This window comes from Poecilia reticulata, linkage group LG2, assembly GCF_000633615.1.
Source record: "Poecilia reticulata strain Guanapo linkage group LG2, Guppy_female_1.0+MT, whole genome shotgun sequence".
NCBI classification, from domain to species: domain Eukaryota; kingdom Metazoa; phylum Chordata; class Actinopteri; order Cyprinodontiformes; family Poeciliidae; genus Poecilia; species Poecilia reticulata.
The window spans coordinates 4,265,084-4,287,668 of record NC_024332.1 but is presented as its reverse complement, the minus strand read 5'-3'; the positions used below and the strand labels follow the sequence as shown (position 1 = coordinate 4,287,668).

The 22,585-nt window shown below is 39.1% G+C and overlaps 1 protein-coding gene across 1 annotated transcript; it reads left to right on the top strand.

Annotated features, from left to right (window-relative positions):
- The first annotated feature begins 5,935 nt into the window (after positions 1 to 5,935).
- LOC103476935 (zona pellucida sperm-binding protein 3-like) lies at positions 5,936 to 10,304 on the top strand. Its single transcript, XM_017308913.1, is given in 10 exon segments — positions 5,936 to 6,538; positions 6,715 to 6,825; positions 7,072 to 7,113; positions 7,116 to 7,231; positions 7,561 to 7,651; positions 8,168 to 8,348; positions 8,479 to 8,596; positions 9,502 to 9,593; positions 9,683 to 9,777; positions 10,028 to 10,304. Coding segments are annotated over 10 exon segments (1,134 nt in total). The 5' UTR covers positions 5,936 to 6,291; the 3' UTR covers positions 10,069 to 10,304.
- Positions 10,305 to 22,585: the final 12,281 nt, after the last annotated feature.

The following is a 22,585-nucleotide window of genomic DNA, read 5'->3' as shown; positions in this document are numbered from 1 at the left end:
CCATTAGCTCCCTGTGTGTGTGTGTGTGTGTGTGTGTGTGTGTGTGTGTGTGTGTGTGTGTGTGTGTGTGTGTGTGTGTCTTTAAAGCAGGAGGTTGTGCAGAGGCATGTTGGCGACTGATGGGCTGTGCTGGTTTTGCTTGTCTGTCCCACTGGGACCAGACTGGACTGCTGTCTGTTAACCCTCACCCCTAAACATATTTTTCTTTCTCCCCTCCCCCCCAACTCCCACACACATCGTCATAGTAGTATTTTGTTAGTTCCTTCCAAAGAAACTAACGAAAGGTTTTATATTTGGTTTTCAACCTGCGGCTTCAGCTCTAGTATCTTTATACATGGATTATTCCTGCAATCACTGGATTATTCTGCCATCGGGTGCAGGGCCGTGTAGAGGCCACTAAAGGGGCAGGTGCTCAAGAACAAAAAAAGGGCACATCTAACTGCATTCTAGGATAGAATATTAACAAAGCCACACAGTTTTCAGAGTTTAATAAACAATGATAAATTACAAAAATGTGACATATACAATCAAAGCTAACAAACACCTCCATATAGAGCATAACACTATGCCTATGTAAGATATTTTATTAGTAATTTCTTTCTGCAGGTCTATTTTGTTATAGAAAAGTATTGCAATATTCAAACCCACAATTTAGCAAGATATGTAAATCAGAGCTGGACCAGACATATTTTGTCTTTACAGAATTACACTATTAAAAATATAAACAAGGGCACAATGCAACCTCTTAGTGTACAGTAATCTATAAAAAGAGCTGCCTGTTTGCTGCACTTGCAGTGAAGATGAAGACGTTCCATTCAGGAAAGCAGAGCTGCATCAAACTAATGTGGAACTGCAGAAAAACGAAGAAAACAAAAGCAAAAATTGAATTGTTAATACTTGCCACCATGAGAAAGACCTACTGAGTTTTGCTTAAAAGAAACTTAAAAAAAAAAATTTAAAACACACATTTTTGACTCATGAAGTTAACTTTTTTTGCAAAACAAATTTATTTGCGCTTGTCAGAGATCTTTTCTTGCTATTCTAAGATTTTGTTTGTGACTCAAAGTTTTGCTTGTGATTCTCACATGACTTCTTGAGCAGGGCCTAAAATCACAACAAAAGATTTTTGATGTGTGCAAATAAATGTTTGCTTGGTATAAAATGAGTTATTTAATTAAAAATAGTATTTTAAACAAAACTTATTTTTAGAGGAATCATTACAATTCCAAAAGTTTTGATTACAATTTTATTTTACTTAACTGAGGTTAGTTTTTTTTTCTCCATTGAATAATTAGGAAACAAATTTAACTTCATACTTTGTGAACCAGACCCTAAACTTAAAGTCTGGGTTGAGTTTTTTCCCCTTCATTAATTCATTAATTCATTTTTCCCCTTCATTAATTCATTATACTTTTACATTCATTATACTTTTATTACATTCATTATATCTATCATGGTAATTCAGGGTGAATTATTTTCAATTCTAAATGAATATCCTTGTTGGACTATTATTTAAGTGATATTCTCCTTCAAGATACATTTACCTAACGCCAGAATAAATGCAATGTACATTATGCAGCAAAGGAAATTCTACACATATCCCTTATGGAGATGATCGGTTTTGGATGGGCGATGTGCCCCTATTGCATAAGCGATACTAAAGAATGACTGATATCACTAAAGATACAGGGGAGAAGCTTTTTAGTTATCTAGCTTTGCTAGGAAAGTCGTTAGCTATCAGCTAGCTAATAGCACAACAATGACAGCCTAATGTCTGTATAATAAAAATAGTGAATCGATAGATAAAAACAGTTTTTCCTCACCTGGCTGTCTCCTCCCACTCWGTGGTTCTTCAGAGAAAGGCAGACGCAGAGGCCTGTCAGTGTCCGTTGTATTTCATTACCTCTCTGCTTAAACCGCGAGTCCGAGCTGAAGCAGAAACGATACTTCAACGTTTTCCATCATCTGACAAGTAGCAAGTCTACTCCACTTTATTCACCAAAAACAATTTTTTTTATTCACCAAAAACTGTTCTGTAATCTGGAACAGTTTTGAGCTCCAGTTAGCCGCCTTATCTCACTGCGCGAGAGGCAACTGCGTCATGCGTCACGGGCAAAAGGTCAAAGGTAAGAAGGTGACCTGATTATTATGTTGTACAAAAAAGCAAAGAATTTTAGCACATGTTTTTATGTGTTAGAAGAGGGCTTAGGAAATAATACCCCGAAAAAAAAAAAATTTGATCAAAAGGGCACTTGGGGGCAAGGAGCAAAAAGGGCAGGTGCTCAAGCACCACCAGCTCCCCCCTCTGTACATGCCTGATCGGGTGCCAACAGAAAACAAGTAAAGTTAAAATTTTTATCACAAAATTTTATGGTACTATTGTGAAAACAATAAAAGTGAAGATAAGAACTATTTTTTTTAGTTACTTTATGGCACAGCGATTATAGTGCAAACACTTAACTTGTAGTGTGCTTCTTTAGGACACAGACGACTTAAAGTATTGCAGTTTATATCACACAGTTATTGCATTTAATTATACTTACAAATATATTGATATTTATCGACACTGATTGAAAAACAATCAAATGGCAATCCCGACATAATGACAGCTTGTTTTTTTTCTTTTAAACAATTGTTAATTGGAGTTTATTGTGACAACCAAAAACCTAAATTCTTATCATGATAAGAAATTCACCACAATAAATTATAAATGATACATGCCCACCCCTGCTGGAGAAATAAATAAATTGTGCATTTGTGCAGCGCTCTGGTAATGGTTGGCGTAGTTAGTTCAGGTGGACGATTTGAAGCTGATTTATCCTCTTGGTGTAAAAAAAAAAAACCTTCCAAGCTCGACTTTTCGCAAAAAAAGCCCTGCTTTTTAAAACTTCTCCACAACAACAAACACTTCCATTTCTTGGCTCTCTTGCCGCGTCTCGTTTCTACAAAACTTGACTCCGTAGGCTGCTATTTGAAGTAGTAGCACCGGAACCAACGCCAGCTTCTAAAAACACATGTTGGAAAGCAAAGCAGTCGCTCCCCTTCCCCACACAGATCCATTCAGCACCGCACACGCGCTGACAGAATGCACCGAAATCCACTGATCTCGCCCACCACAACAGCAGGCCATAACTAATCCATCTCCCACTACATGTTTTTAATGAGCCTCCATAACCATAATCCGTATGGTGCAGCGCGGCTCGGGCCCAATCGAGCTGTTTTTGTTTTTTTCTGACTTTGTGCTGTCAGCAAAATGTGACAAGGGACACGTGTGTGTGCGTTTGTTTGTAATACCTTGTGGGGACGATTTTACTGACATGTACTACGTTGTGGGGACCCACTGCTCCTTGTGGGGACCGAAGCCTTTTTCGCTGTTTCTGGATCAGGGCTTAGATTTAGAACTAAGGTGTGAATTGAGTATTGTTTATGGTTAGGGTTAGGTTAAGGATAAGGGTAAGGTTTAGGCTGTAGAAATGAATGGAAGTCAATGGAAAGTCCCCACAAAGATAGCCACGCAAATATGTGTGTTTCAACGCCCTCGTGCGTGTATGTGTGTGTTGCTGTCACAGAACATCTGCGTTGTCGGTGTGCCATCGCGGCTGAAGATTTCCCATCTGGTAAGGGAGGGAGGAGTGTGTGTTTATCGTCGAAAGCGGAGGGCTTGGCCTGTTTACCTGCCCTTGTCTGAAAATGTAGCAGGATTATCAGGGGGCAGGAAGTGATGGAGCCGCGGTGCACGAATGTGTGTCTGCGTGTGAAAACAAAATGGCTGCTAGGCCCTTTTCAGAAATCCCTGAAGGGAAGCAAATTAAAGCCCCGTGGGGCCAAATTAGAGGCAGCTAACCATGTTAGAGATCAGCAGCGAGAGGGGTCTGACTGGCAGGACTGGACTGATTTCAACACACACACGCACGCACACACGCTACATCCACACACCTGTCTTTGTTTTGCCAGTGATCAGGATAAGATAAAAGCCAGTTCCTGACAATAGCAGCCTCTCTTTTGTGGAGTCCGCAGGGAGATCCTGGAACGGCACTAACATATTCCTGTAGGTCGGCCTGTGTTAGTGCAATACATTTAAACTGATTTAAACCTCASAGCAGAGACTAATTTCTAGAAAATCGCGTTAGGTTTTTATTTGTCCACGCATTTTGTTCTTACTGTAAAAAGATCCTCGACGAGAACCAAAAACGCCTTTATAAATGTAGATGAGACTAAACTAAACAGTAGATTAGTACAAAAAAGGTGCTTTGAATGAAATTAATTGCAGTGTAGCTTATTTAGGAGTGTCAGAGAAAAAAGGGGGATGATACAAATACAAATGCCAAAATTTAACTGATTAATCGGAGATTAAGTTGAGTGCACAGTAGTTGTTGACGCTCTATTTTATTTAAGGGTATCAGAATAAGCTAAAATGATGGTGCTTTTATTCACTTTGAAAGTTAAAAAAAAACAACTCCTTATGTAATGTTCATGACACTGAATTTGCATTTCTTTTAAATACGTTTAATTCTTGTACATGTGTGTCTTTTTGTGGTCATTCATGGAATAAATGTAGATGCTAGTTTGTTTGTATTTATTTAGTTTGTATTTATTTATTTGTTTTGGTGCTGTTATCTTGATTTTAGACTAAATGTTTACTAAAGTGTTGACATCTTGGTCATCATCACAATACATATTTTCCTCATTATTTATCATCTTTCTTCTGCCTCCTGTCTTTACTTCATGTTAATCACACCTTGTTGCTCTTGACGTAGATTAAAAAGTGCTCCGTTGATAAAGACTGATCATTTGGGGCATCAGAGTAAAAAACAAACACATGCCACACTTTTCAGACATTTCTAAAGTCCCCCAAAACACTTAACATCTCCCTTTTACTTACAAATTATGCTTAACTTTGCCGTGGTTTCTCACATGTAGTGGGAATGCCCCCGCTTTTGTTAATTCACCTGCAGTCCGACTGGGTCGGCTTTTAGATTGAGGTGGAGCTTCAACACAGACCACCATCGCCACCATCAGGATGAGGTTGGGCCATCCAAAAGTTGATTTGTTCATGCATCAAAAAAAAAAAGAGCGAGAGTCTTTAACTTTAGGCACTGAAAACATACAATTTTCACAATTCTACCGTCATGTCTTGTAACTAATACATTTGTTGATATGTGAAAAAGCTGAAAAACTTTTTAAGTATTTTTTTTGGTGGAGTTTGGAAATCAAACAGCGTCCTTGTGATGCCACTTTGAAACATCATCCATATCAAAAGATGGATAACAGAGAGCAGCTTCCCTTTTTTCTTGTGAGTGATGGACGTGTACACGCACACACACACACACACACACACACACACACACACACACACACACACACACACACATATATATATATAAACATATCTGGTGGTGGTGACATTTGTGAAGGTGGCCCATCATAAATCTCCGTTTTATGAGCAGCTCCTGCTGAACCCAGCAGACTGCTGACCACGTTGCCTTGACATTCAAGACCATAATGTGAAAAAAGAAAAATGCAGACCTGGAGGTTTAAACGCCCTGAGAGATGTGATTGATTTGCCTCATGAGGGCAGTGAAAGGTTCACTGTTGGAGGTTAGACTTGTTTCTGTTTTTTGAGATGAATTTGCTCGTTACAGTCATCATAAGCGGAGGCAGAGAGAGAGTCCTTATCACATCCTGATCTACGAGAGAGAGGTCAATCAGTCACTGCAGACAATTAAAAAAAATTTATAAAACTGATGGTTTTTTTCTWAATGCAATTTTATAAGTGTTTTAATATTTTTCACAGTGGAACATTCCTGGGTCCACTCCTTTTGATTTGATATCTCTGTTATGCTGATCTTCAAACATTAACATCATTTTTTTTTTGGATTCTTTTATGTACTTTGTGGCGTCAGATAATTTAGCAGCTCCAAAGCCGACTGTTCTAAAAATAGCTTTAAAGCTAAAAACAAAACCTTATGTTCCACAACTTCAATTAAAAGGTTTTGATAGTCTTTACTGATATTTCTATCTCCTTCAAGCTGTGGCTAAAACTGAAGCTAAACTTTTGTGAGATGTATCTGCAACTTTTAGGTCTGACGCTGGAGAGACGAAATGTCTTACGGATGCCTCTTTAACTGTTGAGGCAAAGCTGCGCTCTGAGGTTCACCTTAAACTTTAAAACTGCGTTCAATGCGTTTTTGCTTTGTTTGAATATTATTAAACTTTTTTTATCTTTTGGTGGCAGAGTTGCTCTTTGAAATAACACAAAAACCTTACTACGTGTTTGGGTGAGATGCTGTGATGGGTTTCAGAGCAGCTGCTTTTTTATTGTTTGTGTCAGGAGGAAATCTTGGCTCCGCAGCTCAAAACTCGTTGGTCACCAATGAGACCGCCAACCAAACCCAAAGAGAACAAGAGACAACAAGATCACAGTGGGCAACTCGGCTTTCTCCTGTCACCTTCCAGCTCAAAACCTACCGGCTCAGAAACCTGCCCCATTTGGTGAGGAGCAGACTTCACAAAGCCTGCAGGTGGCCCAGGCCAGGCTTTCCTCAGAAATAAAAGAAAACCGACTCAGCTGCAGAGGTGTTGTTAGTCCAAGGCCCAAAGCTCAACCTGTCCAGTCCTGGCCCCAGCAGAAAAAGACCTGAGGTAGTTCAGGGGCGTTTTATCTTTCTGACAACTCGCCGGCATCTCGGTCTGCACAACATCAATCAATCTGAGTGATCTTCCAAGTTGTGAAGCTCGAGCGGCCCGTGCCTGCGCCAGCGGAGACCAGGTCGGTGCACTGTGGTGAAGAAAAGGTCACCGTGGCGGTCAAAAAGAACTTTCTAGGTAATGGCTGCTGGAATTGATCAGTTGTGTTTGTTTTGTAGTTGAGTTTCCTCCTGCTCTGTGTCTGGGTTGGAGGCCTGAGTTGGGGAAAGCTCAGGCCTCCAAGACTGACTTAAAGATCCGTGTTCTGTTTCCTGTGATTTCTCTTTTTTGTCACTGCTTTCCTGTTGGACTTTAGAGCGACACATTATATGTTCTGTCTCTGAACCTCAGCTTGTTAATTTGATTCCTCCTCTCTGTTTCCAGGTAATGGTCAGCTGATCCAACCCAATGATCTGAGTTTAGGAGGCTGATGGTGGTTGATGCTGTGTATCACATCCTGCTGTTTGAGACAGAACTACAGGACTGTGGCAGCACAGTTACCGCAAGTATTCAACTCATACACGACTGCCAGTGTGCGTGTGAAGTCACTGGGTGAGTTTCGATCCTCTCAGATGACAGAAGTGGCTCTTATCTACACCCATTCTCTGGAAAAAGAAATACATTTTTACGACGCCAAAATGGACGTGGTAACTGCTGTAAAATTTTTACAGTAGATTTTAGAATACTGCTGTTTTGTCATGTATATTTCAGGCCGAATACATTTTACAAGGCTGACAAGTTTAATATCCGGGAACAATATTGATGTATAAAAGTTCCACAGCAGATTTTGAGATCGATTCTCTGTAAGGGTTGATGTAAACACGTTTGCACAAGATGATCTGTAATGAACGGGTTTCTATGTTTTCCTCGCAGGAGGCATTACGCTTGAGGCCTCAGTGGACGACGTTCGCCTTTGAAATGCAAACAGAACAGTAGCTTCACTTTGCGTTGTGCCTCATGACAGGTGGGTGCAGGTTTAAAAAAATAAATAAACAAAATACTGATTTATATCCAGAAAGTTTAAAGATTGTGACTTTACTGCCAACTCTTGAAAATGCTAAACAGGATGAGGTGAGATTGCACGTCTCGTATGCGGGAGCTGACCCGACAGGGTCACCCTCACGGCGAGGCGATCAATATCTTCCTGATTATGGTTTCTAATTAATTCCAAATGGACAGCAGATGATATCAGAGCTGAACTGTTCTTCTTAAAAGTTGGTCTTCCAGCGCTCTGATTACTTTAGAGAAGTTAAGCCAGTTTTTTAAACTGCATTTCGCAGAAACAGACCCTTGTTTATGCTTCTTATCCAGGTTCAATTTCTTTAATTCCTTCTTTTCTTTTTATTGATATTACCGTATCTCCATCAGTCCAGACCAATCATCTTCCCCTGGGCATCGTTTTAGCTTAATCTAATCCGATTGATGGTCCCGACTTTGCCTTTTCACTTACTGTGCATGTTTGTTGTGTGGATTTGATTAGAGGTCTGGCGGTCGCCCAGGGCGTCCAACGTCTTCTTTGTGAGAGAGATGATGCATGTGGAGGCGGCGACGGTGATGCAGGGCTACCACGTCCCTCTGAGTGTCTTGGTGGACAGCTGTGTGGTCACCGCGAGCCCCAATCCAAGTTCTCATCCCAGTTACTCCTTTATTGGCAACCACAAGTGAGGAGCTCTGGACTAACTGGGGTATATAAAAAAAAAATCTGCAGATAAATTAAGATTTAGGGAAGGTTTGTGTGTGTGTGTGTGAATGCGGTTTCTCTCTTTCTCTATCTCTGTGTGTCATTTCAAGGTGTTTGACTGACTCTAAGCTGACAGGAGCCCAGTTTTACTTCATGCCGAGGAGCCAAGAGGATAAACTTCATTTCCAGCTGAAAGCCTTCAAGTTTAAACACGATGACAGGAGCGAAGTAAGAGAAGTTACTCTATGATTTGTTTATGCACTTTGAAAAATACCTATATATATATATATATTTATTCAGAAGCACATTTTGTCAGTGTGTCCTCTTTCCTCTTGGTTTTCCTTTTATCTTGTTTACATTTAACTGTAGCACCGTCTTACAGTTACCTGTCCTGCTTTAAGGCAGGACAGGTATGTCCCAACATTAGAATATTATTGAAAATGTTTAATGTTCCACAAAAAAAAACCAGAAGGAAAAACCAAAACGCACAGCTTGGATACTCAGTTGTGCGTCTCAAATATTTATTTTTTTCTTTTTTTTTTTCTTTTTGGAGCGTCGGTTTCAAAGTCAAAGCTGGCGACTCACTGAGAATTGTAGCTAACCATGTCAATGGAAAGTTGAGCGGAAGAAAAAGCCGCACAACTGTGACTTGCATCTTAACTTCAAGAGCAACTAAAACCAAACCTATCCAAAGCAGGAGAAGAAGCAACTCCTGAAACCAAGACGACCGCTGCGTTTCCATAGACCATAAAACTGGGCAAAATGGAATTAAGAAATAAATTTGCTTGTTTATGAAAACACTTCTTTGCATCACAAGAGTCATGGGATCAACAACCAGATGAACATATTGCATTAACAAAATTATACATGTGTGATTTTTACTTTAATAAAAACACTGCAATTGTGAAATTGGGTTTTTGACATTAGTAGAATATTGACAAAGTTTTGCACACATTTGTAATGGAAACACCACTAAAGTGACTTACCTGTGGTAAAGACGAGGACTTTTTTTTAAATTTCATTTTTCTTTTTTTTTTACATTTTATTTGTAACTTAAAGTCTGAAAAATCACTTTCAAGAACTGCAAACTTTTAACTCTGTGAAAATGGTGACTCCTTCGTCCGATCTTCAAGTTCTACATAACATGCCGACTGAAAGCGACAACAGTCAGTGTTCTCGTCGACTCTCAACACAAAGCCTGCTCCTTCCTGACCAAAGCCGTAAGGTGAGCCCCCTCACTGCGACGCAATAATTATTTCTTATTTTTTTAACAACTCCACCACCCTAACATGACATGTTTTTGACTGCGGCTAGATGGGTGGCGTCAGGTGGAGACAACAAGTTGTGTAGCTGCTGTGAGACCAGCTGCGGTGGGCAGGTGCAGAGAAAAAGCCCCGCAGCAGATGCTGGTACGGTTTACATGACACTCCGGGATGGCTAATGAGCATACGGCACGCGTCCAGGAGACAAATTTTTGACACGTTCTCCGGTGCCATTGTGACAAAAGCAATAGCAGAAATGTGAGACGAATGTGTTTTGGAGAGGTTAAAACCTCCTGTTTTAACCATTTTTAAGTCAAACCCTCAGACCAACCACTCGTTGCCCTAAAGCTAAAATGTTTTTTTTTCCACCTTGCATTGGTATTGTGTCTTTCCTCAGCTCTGGGTCCCATCCTGTTAGAGGACGGCGCTTCTTCCTGAATCAGTTCAACAAAACTGAGTCTGGTAACCCCTGGTAACGTCTTCCTGGCTAATTCTGCCTGCTGTAGCTAACAGAGCCAATAATCCCTGCCTTTTCCTTCTCATGCTCCCTCAGCCTCTTATTCATCTGTGTGGAGCAGGTGTTGCTCATGTGGTGATGGTCTCAGTGAGCACTTTAGTCTGCAGCAGACTCCATAAACCCGCTGGGCATTCTGTTTGTACCTGAGTTAAGCCAATAAAACATTTATAACCCCACGTCTTTCTTTCTTTTTCTCTTTCTTTCTTTCCTCTTTCCTTCTTTCTTTTGAGCAGAACTGAAATGTCTGCTTCTCCCAAGTTGATGCAAGACTGACACACCTCTCCCAAGATTAAAAAAAAAGAAAAAAAAGTGGAAGAGCTTTTGTTAGTTTCTGAAAATGTTTTTTGTAAATTTAACTTTTTTTTCTTGCGGTTTAAGAGGGGTCAAAACTGCAGTCCAATCATGCAGAAGATGAAATTTTAGTTAAAATTTGAATGCATGCAAAATGGCATTGCATGTATTTCCGTTGCTGGTTGTAGATGTTAATATTTCATGCCAAGAGTACCAACATCCAACCTTAATATTGAATACATGAATTATGTTTTGTGGATCATTTTTCTTTCGGTGTAACCTGCATGAATATTACCAGCGCCCCGATCGGTAGGAGACATTTCAATCCGCCCCGTTGCCACAAAGTAATCGTGCGGCGTCGCTGGTACATGCAGCTCCCAGTCACAATGGTCGCATGTTTAAAATTCGTCCATTTTCCAAGACTCCCCTTCCTGCCTGTAGAGGGGTATTTATGAAATGGGCCTCATCATGCCACTGTAGCTCACAAAACCTGGGAAGATGAATAGACATAATTAAAAAGCCCATAAAGGCAAGAGCAGGGGCTTTTATTACAGTAATATGTGAAGGTCTTGTTTTAATGGGGTGTTTGTTCCCGTGCGTAAAGCTGACAGCGGCGCTGGCTTACTGCCGGATCGACGCCGAGCACCACACCACCTCCTCCTCCCACCGCCATTACACCAGAGGCTAATAAAAAGCAATACCTAATGATTCACCAGCAGGAAGCATGACAGCGACCGGCACACAGAGGCAGCATGATGGACGAAACCCATAAGCTTCTCCTTACAAAAAGCAGAGGGGGATAAAAAAGGGATACAGGGAAAAGATGTGGCTCTCAGATAAAGGCGAAACGGGGAAAAGAAGAAATTATGAACCAATCAGTGCTGTCCAAATGCAAGCCGGTACCATTTTCAAGGGTCGTCTCCTGTAAGGAACACTATGTTTGTGGAGTTTCTTTTTTTTTTTAAACCATCTTAGGGGCAGTATCTATTTTTTCAGACCAACTCTGAAATTTTCTATTACTTCCAGCAGCTGTGTGAATGAGCAGATGTCTAAATTTACACTCTGGACCTGCAAATGGAATCTTAGAGGAGGGGGGGGAAATCACAATGGCATGTAACTGCAAACTAATAAGACCCAAATCAAACCATCAAATATTTTTTTGAAAATGTGTTCTGGCTAAAGGCAAAAAGAAACATTTTAATAAACTTTAATCCCTATGTGAAGAGAAGAGTAACAAACAAAGCCATGGCCTTTGTCATTAGCTTAAAACATTATTAGCTTAGGAAATCTTTACTTGGTCTAACTAAAACTTAAAACATTTTGTAAACATTCACTAAATAGTAGCTCAACATTTACATAGCACCTTTTATAAATGAACAAAACTGAAAGTTTTTCCCAAATCTGTTTTTTGTTTGAAACTTGAAGAACAGGTTTGAAAGTTTAGCTGCTAAATAATATGCAAGCAACGCTACATTCACCAGTTATTAGCGTTGTAGCAAAAGCTGTTAGCTCTTCCTGCTGTGTGCTTGAAGCAAAAGAATTACACTTAAAAAAAACACAGGAAAGACACTGCACCATACATTATTAAATAAGAGAAAGTGGATAATTAATTTAGCTTTGATGGCAATATCAAAAGTAATAATGGTTAGTTTAACAATTATTTTTTATGGTCTAAATTTGCTTTATGTTTGGATTACATAAATTCTGTTGAATGTTTTTCTTTACAATCTTTGCATTGGCAAAAAACTTTCTGTTCCCAAGAACTTAACTTTCTCAAGCTCAACTGCTAATATAAGGTTTTTATAATTGCAATTGCAATCTAAATGATCTATTTGAACTACATACAGAAAATGTTGATATTTGAAACCCTAAAAGGGCAATATATTGACAGCGTTATAAAGTTGCCATAATAAAAGCTGGTGAAGCCATGCCAGCTCGTCAGTGGGCTGGTAGTTATGAGTCATGTCCATCATTCTGGTAGCTACAGTAGACATTAGGGGATTTTCTGAGATCACCAGAATGACTGTGCTTTTTGTTTTTTGTTTTTTTTTTTCTTATGAAAAATAAAAACTTGCTTTCAGCTTTAAGACAAGTCAGCCAAGTGTAAAAGCCACTAATGTCTTGTCCTAGCCACAGAAGATCATCATCATTCCCATCGTACTTGAGATAGTCTGCTGTGCGTAGATGTCCAGCCGTTATGGACCCGAGATGACAAGCGAAATGGCTGGCAGTCCTGAATCAGCCATTTTCACAGACAGGATGTGTGACCCTGAGGGCACAAACACTCACACACACACAAACGTCCAGAGCATATGTGCACTTCTGTACGTTACACCACGCAAACCGACCATCAAAAGTAATGGCGTGTGACTAGAGGCAAACCGGGCGAGTTCTCTCATGTCTTGCAGCCATAATGATATCATTGCTGTAGAGTGTAGATGAAGCATGCTGGGGAATATGGTTCCACACCATTGGTGCTCCGCAGATGTTTTCTCGTACCACACACTGGTGGTGATGACAGAAGTGGGTAACAACGCCAGATCTGTTGGCTGAGGCTTTTGACTAGAGAGTACAACACGTGGATTTCCTTGAGACAAGAAAGAGGCTGTGTTTTCAGTTTTAGATCTGAATAATAATCTCAGAATGATCTTGGACAACCATAGACATTCCTGTTTACCTTGATCTCAGCGATGCTTTCAATGCATCTAATGGTTCTTCGTTGTCTCAGAAGCTGCTGCTCTCGATCGGTTGACTTTAAACCCAACATTTTCAGTGTCCAGTAGTCATTTTGAATCAGTGAAAGCAATCATTGTTCATGAGGTTCCACAGGGATCAATTCTCAGTCCTTTTCTTGTTATTAGACAGCTCACCTGTAAATGATTTAGGAAAGGCAGAGCCCTTTAATAGACTGCCTAAAAGGTCAGGATATGCTTGACATATTCTTCAAGGTTTGTTTGTTGTTTTTTTCAGGGTTGATCTATTTTTATTCTCTAGGCTTTATGTTCTCACATGTGTTTTAATTTCTACACACTTATTCTTATTTGCTTTTTTTGTTTTTGATGACTGTACTTTTTTGATGACTGTACACACAGTTTACATTTGCCATTTGAAATGTAATTTGAGTCATTGACGTAGTTGATTACTCATAGGGTTTCTATGAGGCTCACAAATCACTTCATCCGGCTCTGGTCTGTAAGATCCTCATAAACACACGAACATGCACGTTTCCTCTGCCCAGGTCCATAATTAACCCTCTTAATTAACAAAGAAAAAAGTTACTTACTAAGGAAATGGATTTAATTAGCCTGATCTTAGCCCAGGAACAAATACATGCCATAAAACACACACACACACCATCCACACTGAAAATAATTAAGCCTCTTTTATCCTTGCTAATGGCTTTAGTGACTCAGAGTCTTTCTCATTAAGACTATCAATAATATGCTGATTACATGCATCCACCAGGCTCCTTTATCAGGGCACAAAGGGACAAGTGTGTGTCTCTGGAGCTCCAGGGGTGGGGCTGTCTACCAGCATGACCTTATCTGCTAAAATAGACATTCAGATAGTTTTGACTGGGAAAGCAGAAGAACCCTCACTTTGCCGTGTCTCTGTTTTTTTCTTCTTTTTTTAAAAAAGTTTATCTTATCAAAGAGGCCACACACGTTTCACAGGGAGGATTTACCTGTGAACTTGTGCTGTTGAAGGGTTTACAGAGCGGAGATAACAGACCGTGGAGTGACGGCGGACATATTTGAAGTTACGTAACATGGATTAGCACCGTCTGCGCTTTGAGGCCTGAGCACAAGTTAAATCTGTCCTTAAATAATGCAAAAAATATATATAATAATAATAAATTGTCTAAATTCTAGTCTTCTACAAAGTAAAATATCTTTCACTTCAGCTGACTATTAATGTGACAAGAATAAAAACAAGTTGCAACAAATAAGATTTTTTTTGTCTGGCTCTTCTTCCATTTTCTAATGCCACCCTGGGCAACTGCCCATATGATGCTAACAACAAACTACCAATGTCTAATGCAGTTTTCTGTTTATCTTATTAGCTGGTATTATTACCCACACAGTGAACCTTAAAGGTTATGTTTCTTCTTCAATGAACTAAAATAACATTTACAACACTGATTTGTATCAGCTAATGCAGATTCGATGTGCTATTAATAGGAGTTCTATACAAATATTTTTTTACATTCTGTTTTCCTTTTCATATTTATCCAGAAGACATATTAATATTGCCATTGTTGACATAGTGGATAAGCTGCATTATATTTACATTCCACTCACTAATGGTGCAAAAAAAAAAAAGCCAACGAGACAGAGCCTTAAAGTCATTGTACCAGAGGTTAAAATCGACAAAACACTAAAGAAAAGATAGATTTGGACAAATTAAGAACAAAAAGGGGAAACCATAAGAAAGCATAAATGTGCTTAGGTCTCAAAATCTTCACAAGTGTCAGATATATGCCGCCTGTACTTCGCCGATGCTGTGTGAGTCCACATATTTTCAGTTTCTATAACATCACTGTGTTTTTTTCCCCTTTTCCACCATAAAGAGTCACTGATTGTTGTGTGCTCAACAAAGAGATAATAAAGTAAGACAGACAGGCGTCTGTCACACAGGCAGGAAGACAACAGGTCTGCGCTTTGACCTTCAGTCTCTTCCTGTTGTCACAGACACTGGGGTCCCTCCCAGAGGAGGACAGAGGAAAGCAGTGGCCTGACCTGCACAGCCACACCTTCACCCTCTTCCCATAAAGCATCCCCACACATCCCTCCCGGGGACTGCCATGCTCTCTCTGATCTCCTCTGCCTATTGTAAGATTTGTTTTTCATATATGTTCTAAGAGACTATTGCAGCCACTTATGGCTCTGGCAGGGCAGACCTTTGTGTGGTTCCCAGACTTTCTCTTTCTTTTCTTTTTTTTGTTACAAGGCTTAATTCAGCAGGAGAGATATTTAAATTTTATGAAATTTGGAGCAACTTCAAGTAGAAGAAATGCATATGGGAGTCATTGTTGATTCAGTACTGCAGTATCTAACCCCTAACCATAGCTAAATACAGAAGAAAACAAAAACAACTCTATCAATTTCTTTTATTATGTCTTATTTCCACAAAAAGAGTGAGAAAAAGATGCTAGTAAAGTTTTCAGTCGTATGGTATGATGCATAACCATGGTTTCGGGTTACATGTTAGCTATGTTTGGCTAATGTCTCTGCTGCTCAGCTTCCATTCCTTGATATTTAAAATTAGTCCACATAACTGGTAGTTATTTGGTCTAATTTTGGCCAAAATATATTAATTTAGTTTCATGAATATAGATTAGCATACTTAATGTAAGCGAAAGGTTTTGAAAGTTAGCAAAAGTGCGAAGTGAAATATTATATTATATATTATTATATTATATTAAAATGAATCACTGAACTCATAAGTTCTTAATTTGAGTTTTGCAATATGAATGATAAGATTACTAGAACTTTATTTTGAAAGACAGGTTACAAGCCTCTCTATGACATCACATGGTATAACTTTGATGACTCAACTTCCGTTCATTCTCGAACGCTACCTGCAGTCGCAAACCGTCTTCCTATTGACAAAAGCAAAGACATTTGAACCAGAGCGAATACTTTATTTACAATTGTGAAGGAGAAAAATGGAGCCCCTGGATAACTTTGTCGGACTAGAGAGAACCAAGCCTGTTGCGGAGGATCATCACAAAACCCCTGGAGTAAAACTAAAAAACCAAAAGGTTTTCTTCAGTATGAGCAACACAGACCTTAAAAGTGACGTATATTACTCTAACGGACCCAAGGACGAGCCAGAAGAAACGACTCAAGAAAAAATGGCAGACCTTCGGGAACAAGACTGCTATATTGAAGGGCCCCAAAGACCCAAGGTAAAAGCAGTTCTGTATAACCCCTATGAGGATTGTGAACGTGTGAGAGAATTTATGGACTCTACTCTGAGCCACAGGGCTGATAATGAAGACATGACAATTAAAAGTATGGAGGAAATCTCAAAATTTGGAGATAATAGTGAAAAATACTACCACTTGTTAGATCTAGGCAGACCTAAGAAGCAAGGAGTTCTTTTTAACCCATATGAACACGATGATCGTGGACGAGGAAAGCGATTCATGAATCTGCAGCCAAAGAACATCAAGCAAAACTTCCCAACTATTGCGGGGAGAAATGACTTCCCTAAATACCTCTACTGCAGACCGAATCAACAGGAAGTTGGGTTTGAGCAGAAAGACAACTTTGCTTTAAGAGATCAGATGAACAGAAGACAAAATGTGGAAAAACAAGCTAATTCTCCTGGTGAAACTGAATCGATGTTCAAGGTGAAGCAAGTCGGTGAGCAGAAGTTTCCACAAGCGTTTGAGAAATTCATCAAGCAGCTGGAAAAAAAGATCCAACAGCTGTGCATAGAAAAAGAAGGGACAGTGAGAACTGTCATTTTTCTCCAATATGAACTTGAGAAGATTAATAGAAAACTGAGTGTCCAGGTTTCTGAGAACCTAAAGAAACAGGAGAAGATTGACCAACTTCAAGAAGAGCTTAAATGTGTCCAAAGGTGTCTTAAGGAGCAGAACGTCACATGCAAAGCCCAAACCGATACTCTGAAAAAGGAACTCTCTGTGTTGAAGACGAAACTCAGAAGAACGGAAGAACGTCAAGTAAAAGCAAAGCAGGCCTCCCAGAGCTTGGACCAGAAACTTCTGAGAGAGAGGGAGTCGTCCAGCGTGCTATTGGAGCAGCATTTGAGAGCTGCCGGCAGCCATCGCGTTGAGCTTCAAACCGCGCTTCAAAATCTACGAGATCAGGACGCAAAACACAAAGAAAGCAAAAAGCTCCTGCATCTCGAAATCCGCGAGCTGAAGAGCAAACTCGGCAAAAGTGAAGAACAGAAGGCCAAGGTGGAGCTCAGTGCCCAGGGCATGAAGGACGAGCTGCAGAAGCAGAAAGAGTTGTCCGCCAAGCATCTGGTGCAGCGCTCACAGGAGGTCGTAATCATGCGGCGGGACCATCAGATTACGCTCCACCATCTAGACCAGCAGAAGGCAAAACACCAGGAGCACAAAAAGGCTTTGCAGAGTGAAATCCAGGAGCTGGAAGTCAAATTGAGCAAAAGCGAAGACCTCAAGAAGACAACGGAGCTCGCCTTGCAGAAACTCAAGAGGGAGCACCAGAGAGTCAAAGAGTCATTTGCTGACCATATGAAAAAGCATAACACAAGGAAGACCATCAGGAGGAATGCGCAGCAAAAATGTAAAACAGAGGAGACAWTAGTAACAGAGAAACTGGAGAGGGCCGAGGGAGTCCAAAGAGCAGGAGAAGAGAAAAAGAGGGAAGTGGAAAACGTCGCTAGCAATCAGCTGCTGGTAACAAAGCAGAAAGCAAAATTCCCTGTGGTGAAAAAAAATAAAAAAATTAAAAGGAAAGGTGTTTTCTAAATGATTGAAATAGATTTTTCTTTTTAAAGGGGGAGTGAGGTGGTCGTGGTATACAAAGTGGTTAGAATTTGTCACAATTACTTACAGAAACAAACAACAACACCAAAATCACAATTTAAGAATAGAACACAAAATTCACATTCATAGCTTGATTGTAAAATTCCATCATTCCTGGATGCATGGCAAATATAATAAGTCACAGCATGTGTGGGGTTTTTTCCGGGTACTCCGGTTTCTATTTACCAAAGAAAACAATAGGAAACTGAAGCCATTTCAGCCAAAATTAAATAAATAAATCACGAAATAAATAAATACAAAAATAAATAAAGGAGTAATTGCGATCTTTATTTCATTTATATTTATTCACTTATATGTTTATTTATTCCCAGATTTATTTCTGCCTGTCCTTTTTTAATTTCCTTATTTTTCTTATACATTTATCCTTTTCCAATTTTTCATGTTAATTTATCCTTTTGCAATTTTCCATTATCAGTTAGTCTTTTCCAAATTTTCAATTTCCCATTTTCATTCATCCTTTTCCAATTTTCCATTTTCATTTATCCTTTTCAAATTTTCAGTTTTCATTTATCCTTTTTCAATTTTCAGTTTTCATTTATCCTTTTTCAATTTTCCATTTTCATTTATTCTTTTTTGGAAAATTGGACGAGGATAAATGAAAATGGAAAATTGGAAAAGGTTAACTGAGAAGTAAAGACATTTCAGAAATAAATCCAAGAATAAATAAATAAATGTATAAATGAATAAATATAAATTGGAATAAAAATGCCAAGTGCTGCTTTATTTGTTTATTTATTTAATTTTGGCTTTCCATACTCCATATTTCTATACTAAGAATACGATACAAAGTGTACACAACACTTTTTTCTGTAATAGTGACAAATTCTAACCACTTTTCATACCATGTCCACCTCACTCCCCCTTTAAAAAGAAAAATCTATTTCAATCTATTCACAATACAAAGTATTCACTTTGTATTGTGCCCAGTGGCTTCAAGTTTGTTGTGTTCATATTACTTAAGACCTCCAAACATTAACTTGTATAGTGTACAACAATAAATAGTTATTTGTAGGCAATAACATATTTTTCTCCTCAAACCTGCAACACTCTTTGCTAGTTTTGATTTCACTGGACAAATCTGTGGTTGGTAGCAAAATTTGTCATCCACTGTAGCATGTAGAAATTTCATGTTATGGATTTGTTTCAAATCATCACTGTCAATTCTTCTTTTATGATGTTGTTTTCCTGTTTATTGCAGTTTCCAAAAATCATACATTTTGTCTTGTCTTTAAGTTTCTATCATCACCTTCTCTAAAAGTTGCCGGATGTTTCCTCCAGTACAGACGACAGTAGCATCATCTGAAAATATGATTGTACAACAATAAATAGTGATTTGTCTTCAGGCAACATAAGCTGAAGTTTGAGAAAGGAGGAGACAAGGTTTCTGTAAAACAGATTTAGCTCTAAATGGCCATGGCCAAAGATGTTTCTGAATTTTTAAAATTTCTTTAAAAAAAAAGCTCGGAATTGAAAATGTCTAACACGTTTCAGAAAAAACTTCCCTACCTTTCACCCAAAGAAAATCAGGGAAGATGTGCTGGTCATCTTCTACTTCTGCCCAAGTAGAAGATGACCGGCACATCTTCCCTGCTTTTCTTTGGGTGAAAGGTAGGGAAGTTTTTTCTGAAACGTGTTAGACATGTTCAATTCCAAGCTTTTTTTTAAAGAAATAAAAAAAATTCAGAAACATCTTTGGCCATGGCCATTTAGAGCTAAATCTGTTTACAGAAACCTTGTCTCCTCCTTTCTCAAACTTCAGCTTATGCTGCCTGAAGACTTTTCTCCTCTGAGATACGGTGATCCAAAAGCAAGGTCACAAAATGAACATGAAGTGTTTGTTGGAAGCGATCGCCTCCTTCAAACGTGCCAACATCACCATCCGGAACCTGTCTGACCCAAACGCCCACAATCAGAAGAGCTAAAAAAAAAAGAAAAGAAAGGAAACACAAAAGCATTAAAAAAAAAAAAATAAATCACCATTCCGGGAAGTATTTGCATCAGGGAAGTTAACACAGATGTGAGGTATGGAGAAACAGATGTCCTTTTTCTGACTGAAATAACATCAAACTCGTCCAGTAGTGAACCCAACACCTTCCATTGAAGCACCAGGGGGACAACCACAACAAAAGGTTCCTTTTCCGCCAATTCCCGACTTTATATGTTTTTTTTTTTGTTTTTAAATCAGACAATGGATAAAAAATATTCATGCCTTATTGTTAGATGTGGACTTGTTTCGTTGCGCGTTAATGACGGCGCGCTCAACGGCACGAAACAGGAACACACGCCACGCAAAAGAGACAAGAATCCCGAGAAACTCACACGTTCTCAGTTATAGATTCTAATACTCCCTCATTTGTCCTGCAGACCATGACCTTTAATCCTGACTGGCACACCCAAAGTGGCAAAAACACACGCAACATCCAACACACACCTCCTTTATCATTCAAAGTGTGCCCGCAGCTATCAACCTGAATAAATAAATCCCCCTCTTATCTCACAAAGCAAAACGGGATAAACGCTCCCAACGGGTGTGGGATGGAGGAAGCTGTCAGCGCCTCTATTTTGGTTCGCTTTAGCCTCATACGGAGACAGATTCCTGTTTTTTTTCCTCTCAGATCCATCCTCCCCGGAGAGTCATTTCCCCTCCATGTGCGTGAGACTCGTGCGTCCCGCCTTCATCGTCCATACATGATCCGTCATTCCTGCTTATCTCCGGCGCAGACGCCTATATCTTTTCACGCTGCAGAGTTTTCCAGGTTGGGAAACAGAAAAACAGGATTTTCCAGCTTTTTTAATCACTCTTTGAGACAGTTTCTCACTCGAAATTATGGAGGCCCATTTTTGCCACTCTGATAAAAAAGTATAAATATATATCATTATGAGACAGTATCTCCGTATAGTAAGATAATATCTTCATATAATATCTCATTATAATGGGATTTTTTTTTTTATCAGAGTGGCGGAAACGGGCTTCCATACTAACTCATATCTTCATTAGCCATTTATTTTCTTTTGCTTTGACACTTGTTAACACTTTCAGCCACTTTATTACTGACTTTATCACAGCTGACTTTTATTGTGTTAACGTGATTTGCTTTCTGCGCAGGGCGAGGCCGATTTGTAATAAATAATAAAACTCGTCTTTGATGACGTGTTCTTCAATGAACTTTCTATTCTGGCGCTTCTTTCTGTTCGTCGAAAGAACAAAGGAAGCGAGAAGAGATCCCGTAAAAGAGGCTCTCAGGAGAAGAGCAACATTGCCACCTGCAGCTAAAGAAAATCTCAACATCAGGCTTGTTCTTGTTTTCTTGTTGTTGTTGTTGTTACATTTAAACCTGAAGCTCTATTGTATTTTACTGGAATTATGTGACAGATCATCACAAAGGAACGTGAAGTCAACATGTGGAAGAAAAATTATGCAGTTTTACCTTTTTATTCATTTTATTAAAGCAAATAAGGCTCATAAAAATAGGAGGAATACTGATGAAGCAAAAGAAAGAAAAAGTGAATTTATTATAATCTATTTCAGCGTCGCAATTGTCAGCTACATTGTAAAAAGAAAGGGGGTAAAGGTGTTCCTACAAACCATATAAATATGCCAGGTTTTTCTTAATATTAGTTTGATATTCCATCAAAAAGTTGCACTAAAATGTGCAACTTTGAAGATCGTATACTAATGTGAAGATAAGAAGTTATTTATCTCAACCAGACACAGTAAAGTGAACTTTTAACTGAAATAAAGGTCACATAATTATAAAAATATTCCTTAATGTCCAAATTTATCTTCATGCGCACTACAAAAGAACGTTAGGGATAAAACTCAACACATTTTCTGTTTCTATTACATTGTACACCAGAATGACTCAACTTAGTGTCTGAAAATTTTAAAGAATAAATACACATGATTCAATTTCTAAAATGTCTGCAGGCAATTTGATTTGAAAATAGTTTTCGAATGTAATTTCAAGTAGATTTTCCCTCTTAAATATTCAAAAACTTGAGGATGAATGAATGCATTCTACATCACGTCCACTAGATGGTGCAGTCCAACTATTATTAGCTTCAGCGAGCCATCGCTTTTGCACTGCCACTCAAGACGCTCACGGTTGGTTTTTAATATCTGCCTGTTTGTTTTAATAAAAGATAATACATTCATTATTGACAGAACCACCGTTCCCTCCAGCTTTATATCACGTAATTAGAAATAGCAGCCATATTTGTACCTGAGAGCATATTCAATATTGAGCGTGGGCATCTGTTGTGTAACCGGATTGAAGTTGAGCTGAACTGTGCCTTCAGCTCAGGGGGTCAGGTCAAGTGTCTGTGAGCAAACATGTGTTGGGAACGTATAACTGATCCAGCCCCCTGGCACTGTATTTGTGAACAAACACTCATAACGAGACACACACACATACACACACGCACGCACACACACACACACACATATTCACTGAACCGCTGCCCACTCTCACCCATAAATACATTTTCACTGCAAATCACACAGCAAATAAATCACCATGGTTACAGTAATGTAATAATTGGCGCACTGGAAGTATAGGCTTTGACTGATACTGGATGCAGAGCCACTTGGAAATTAG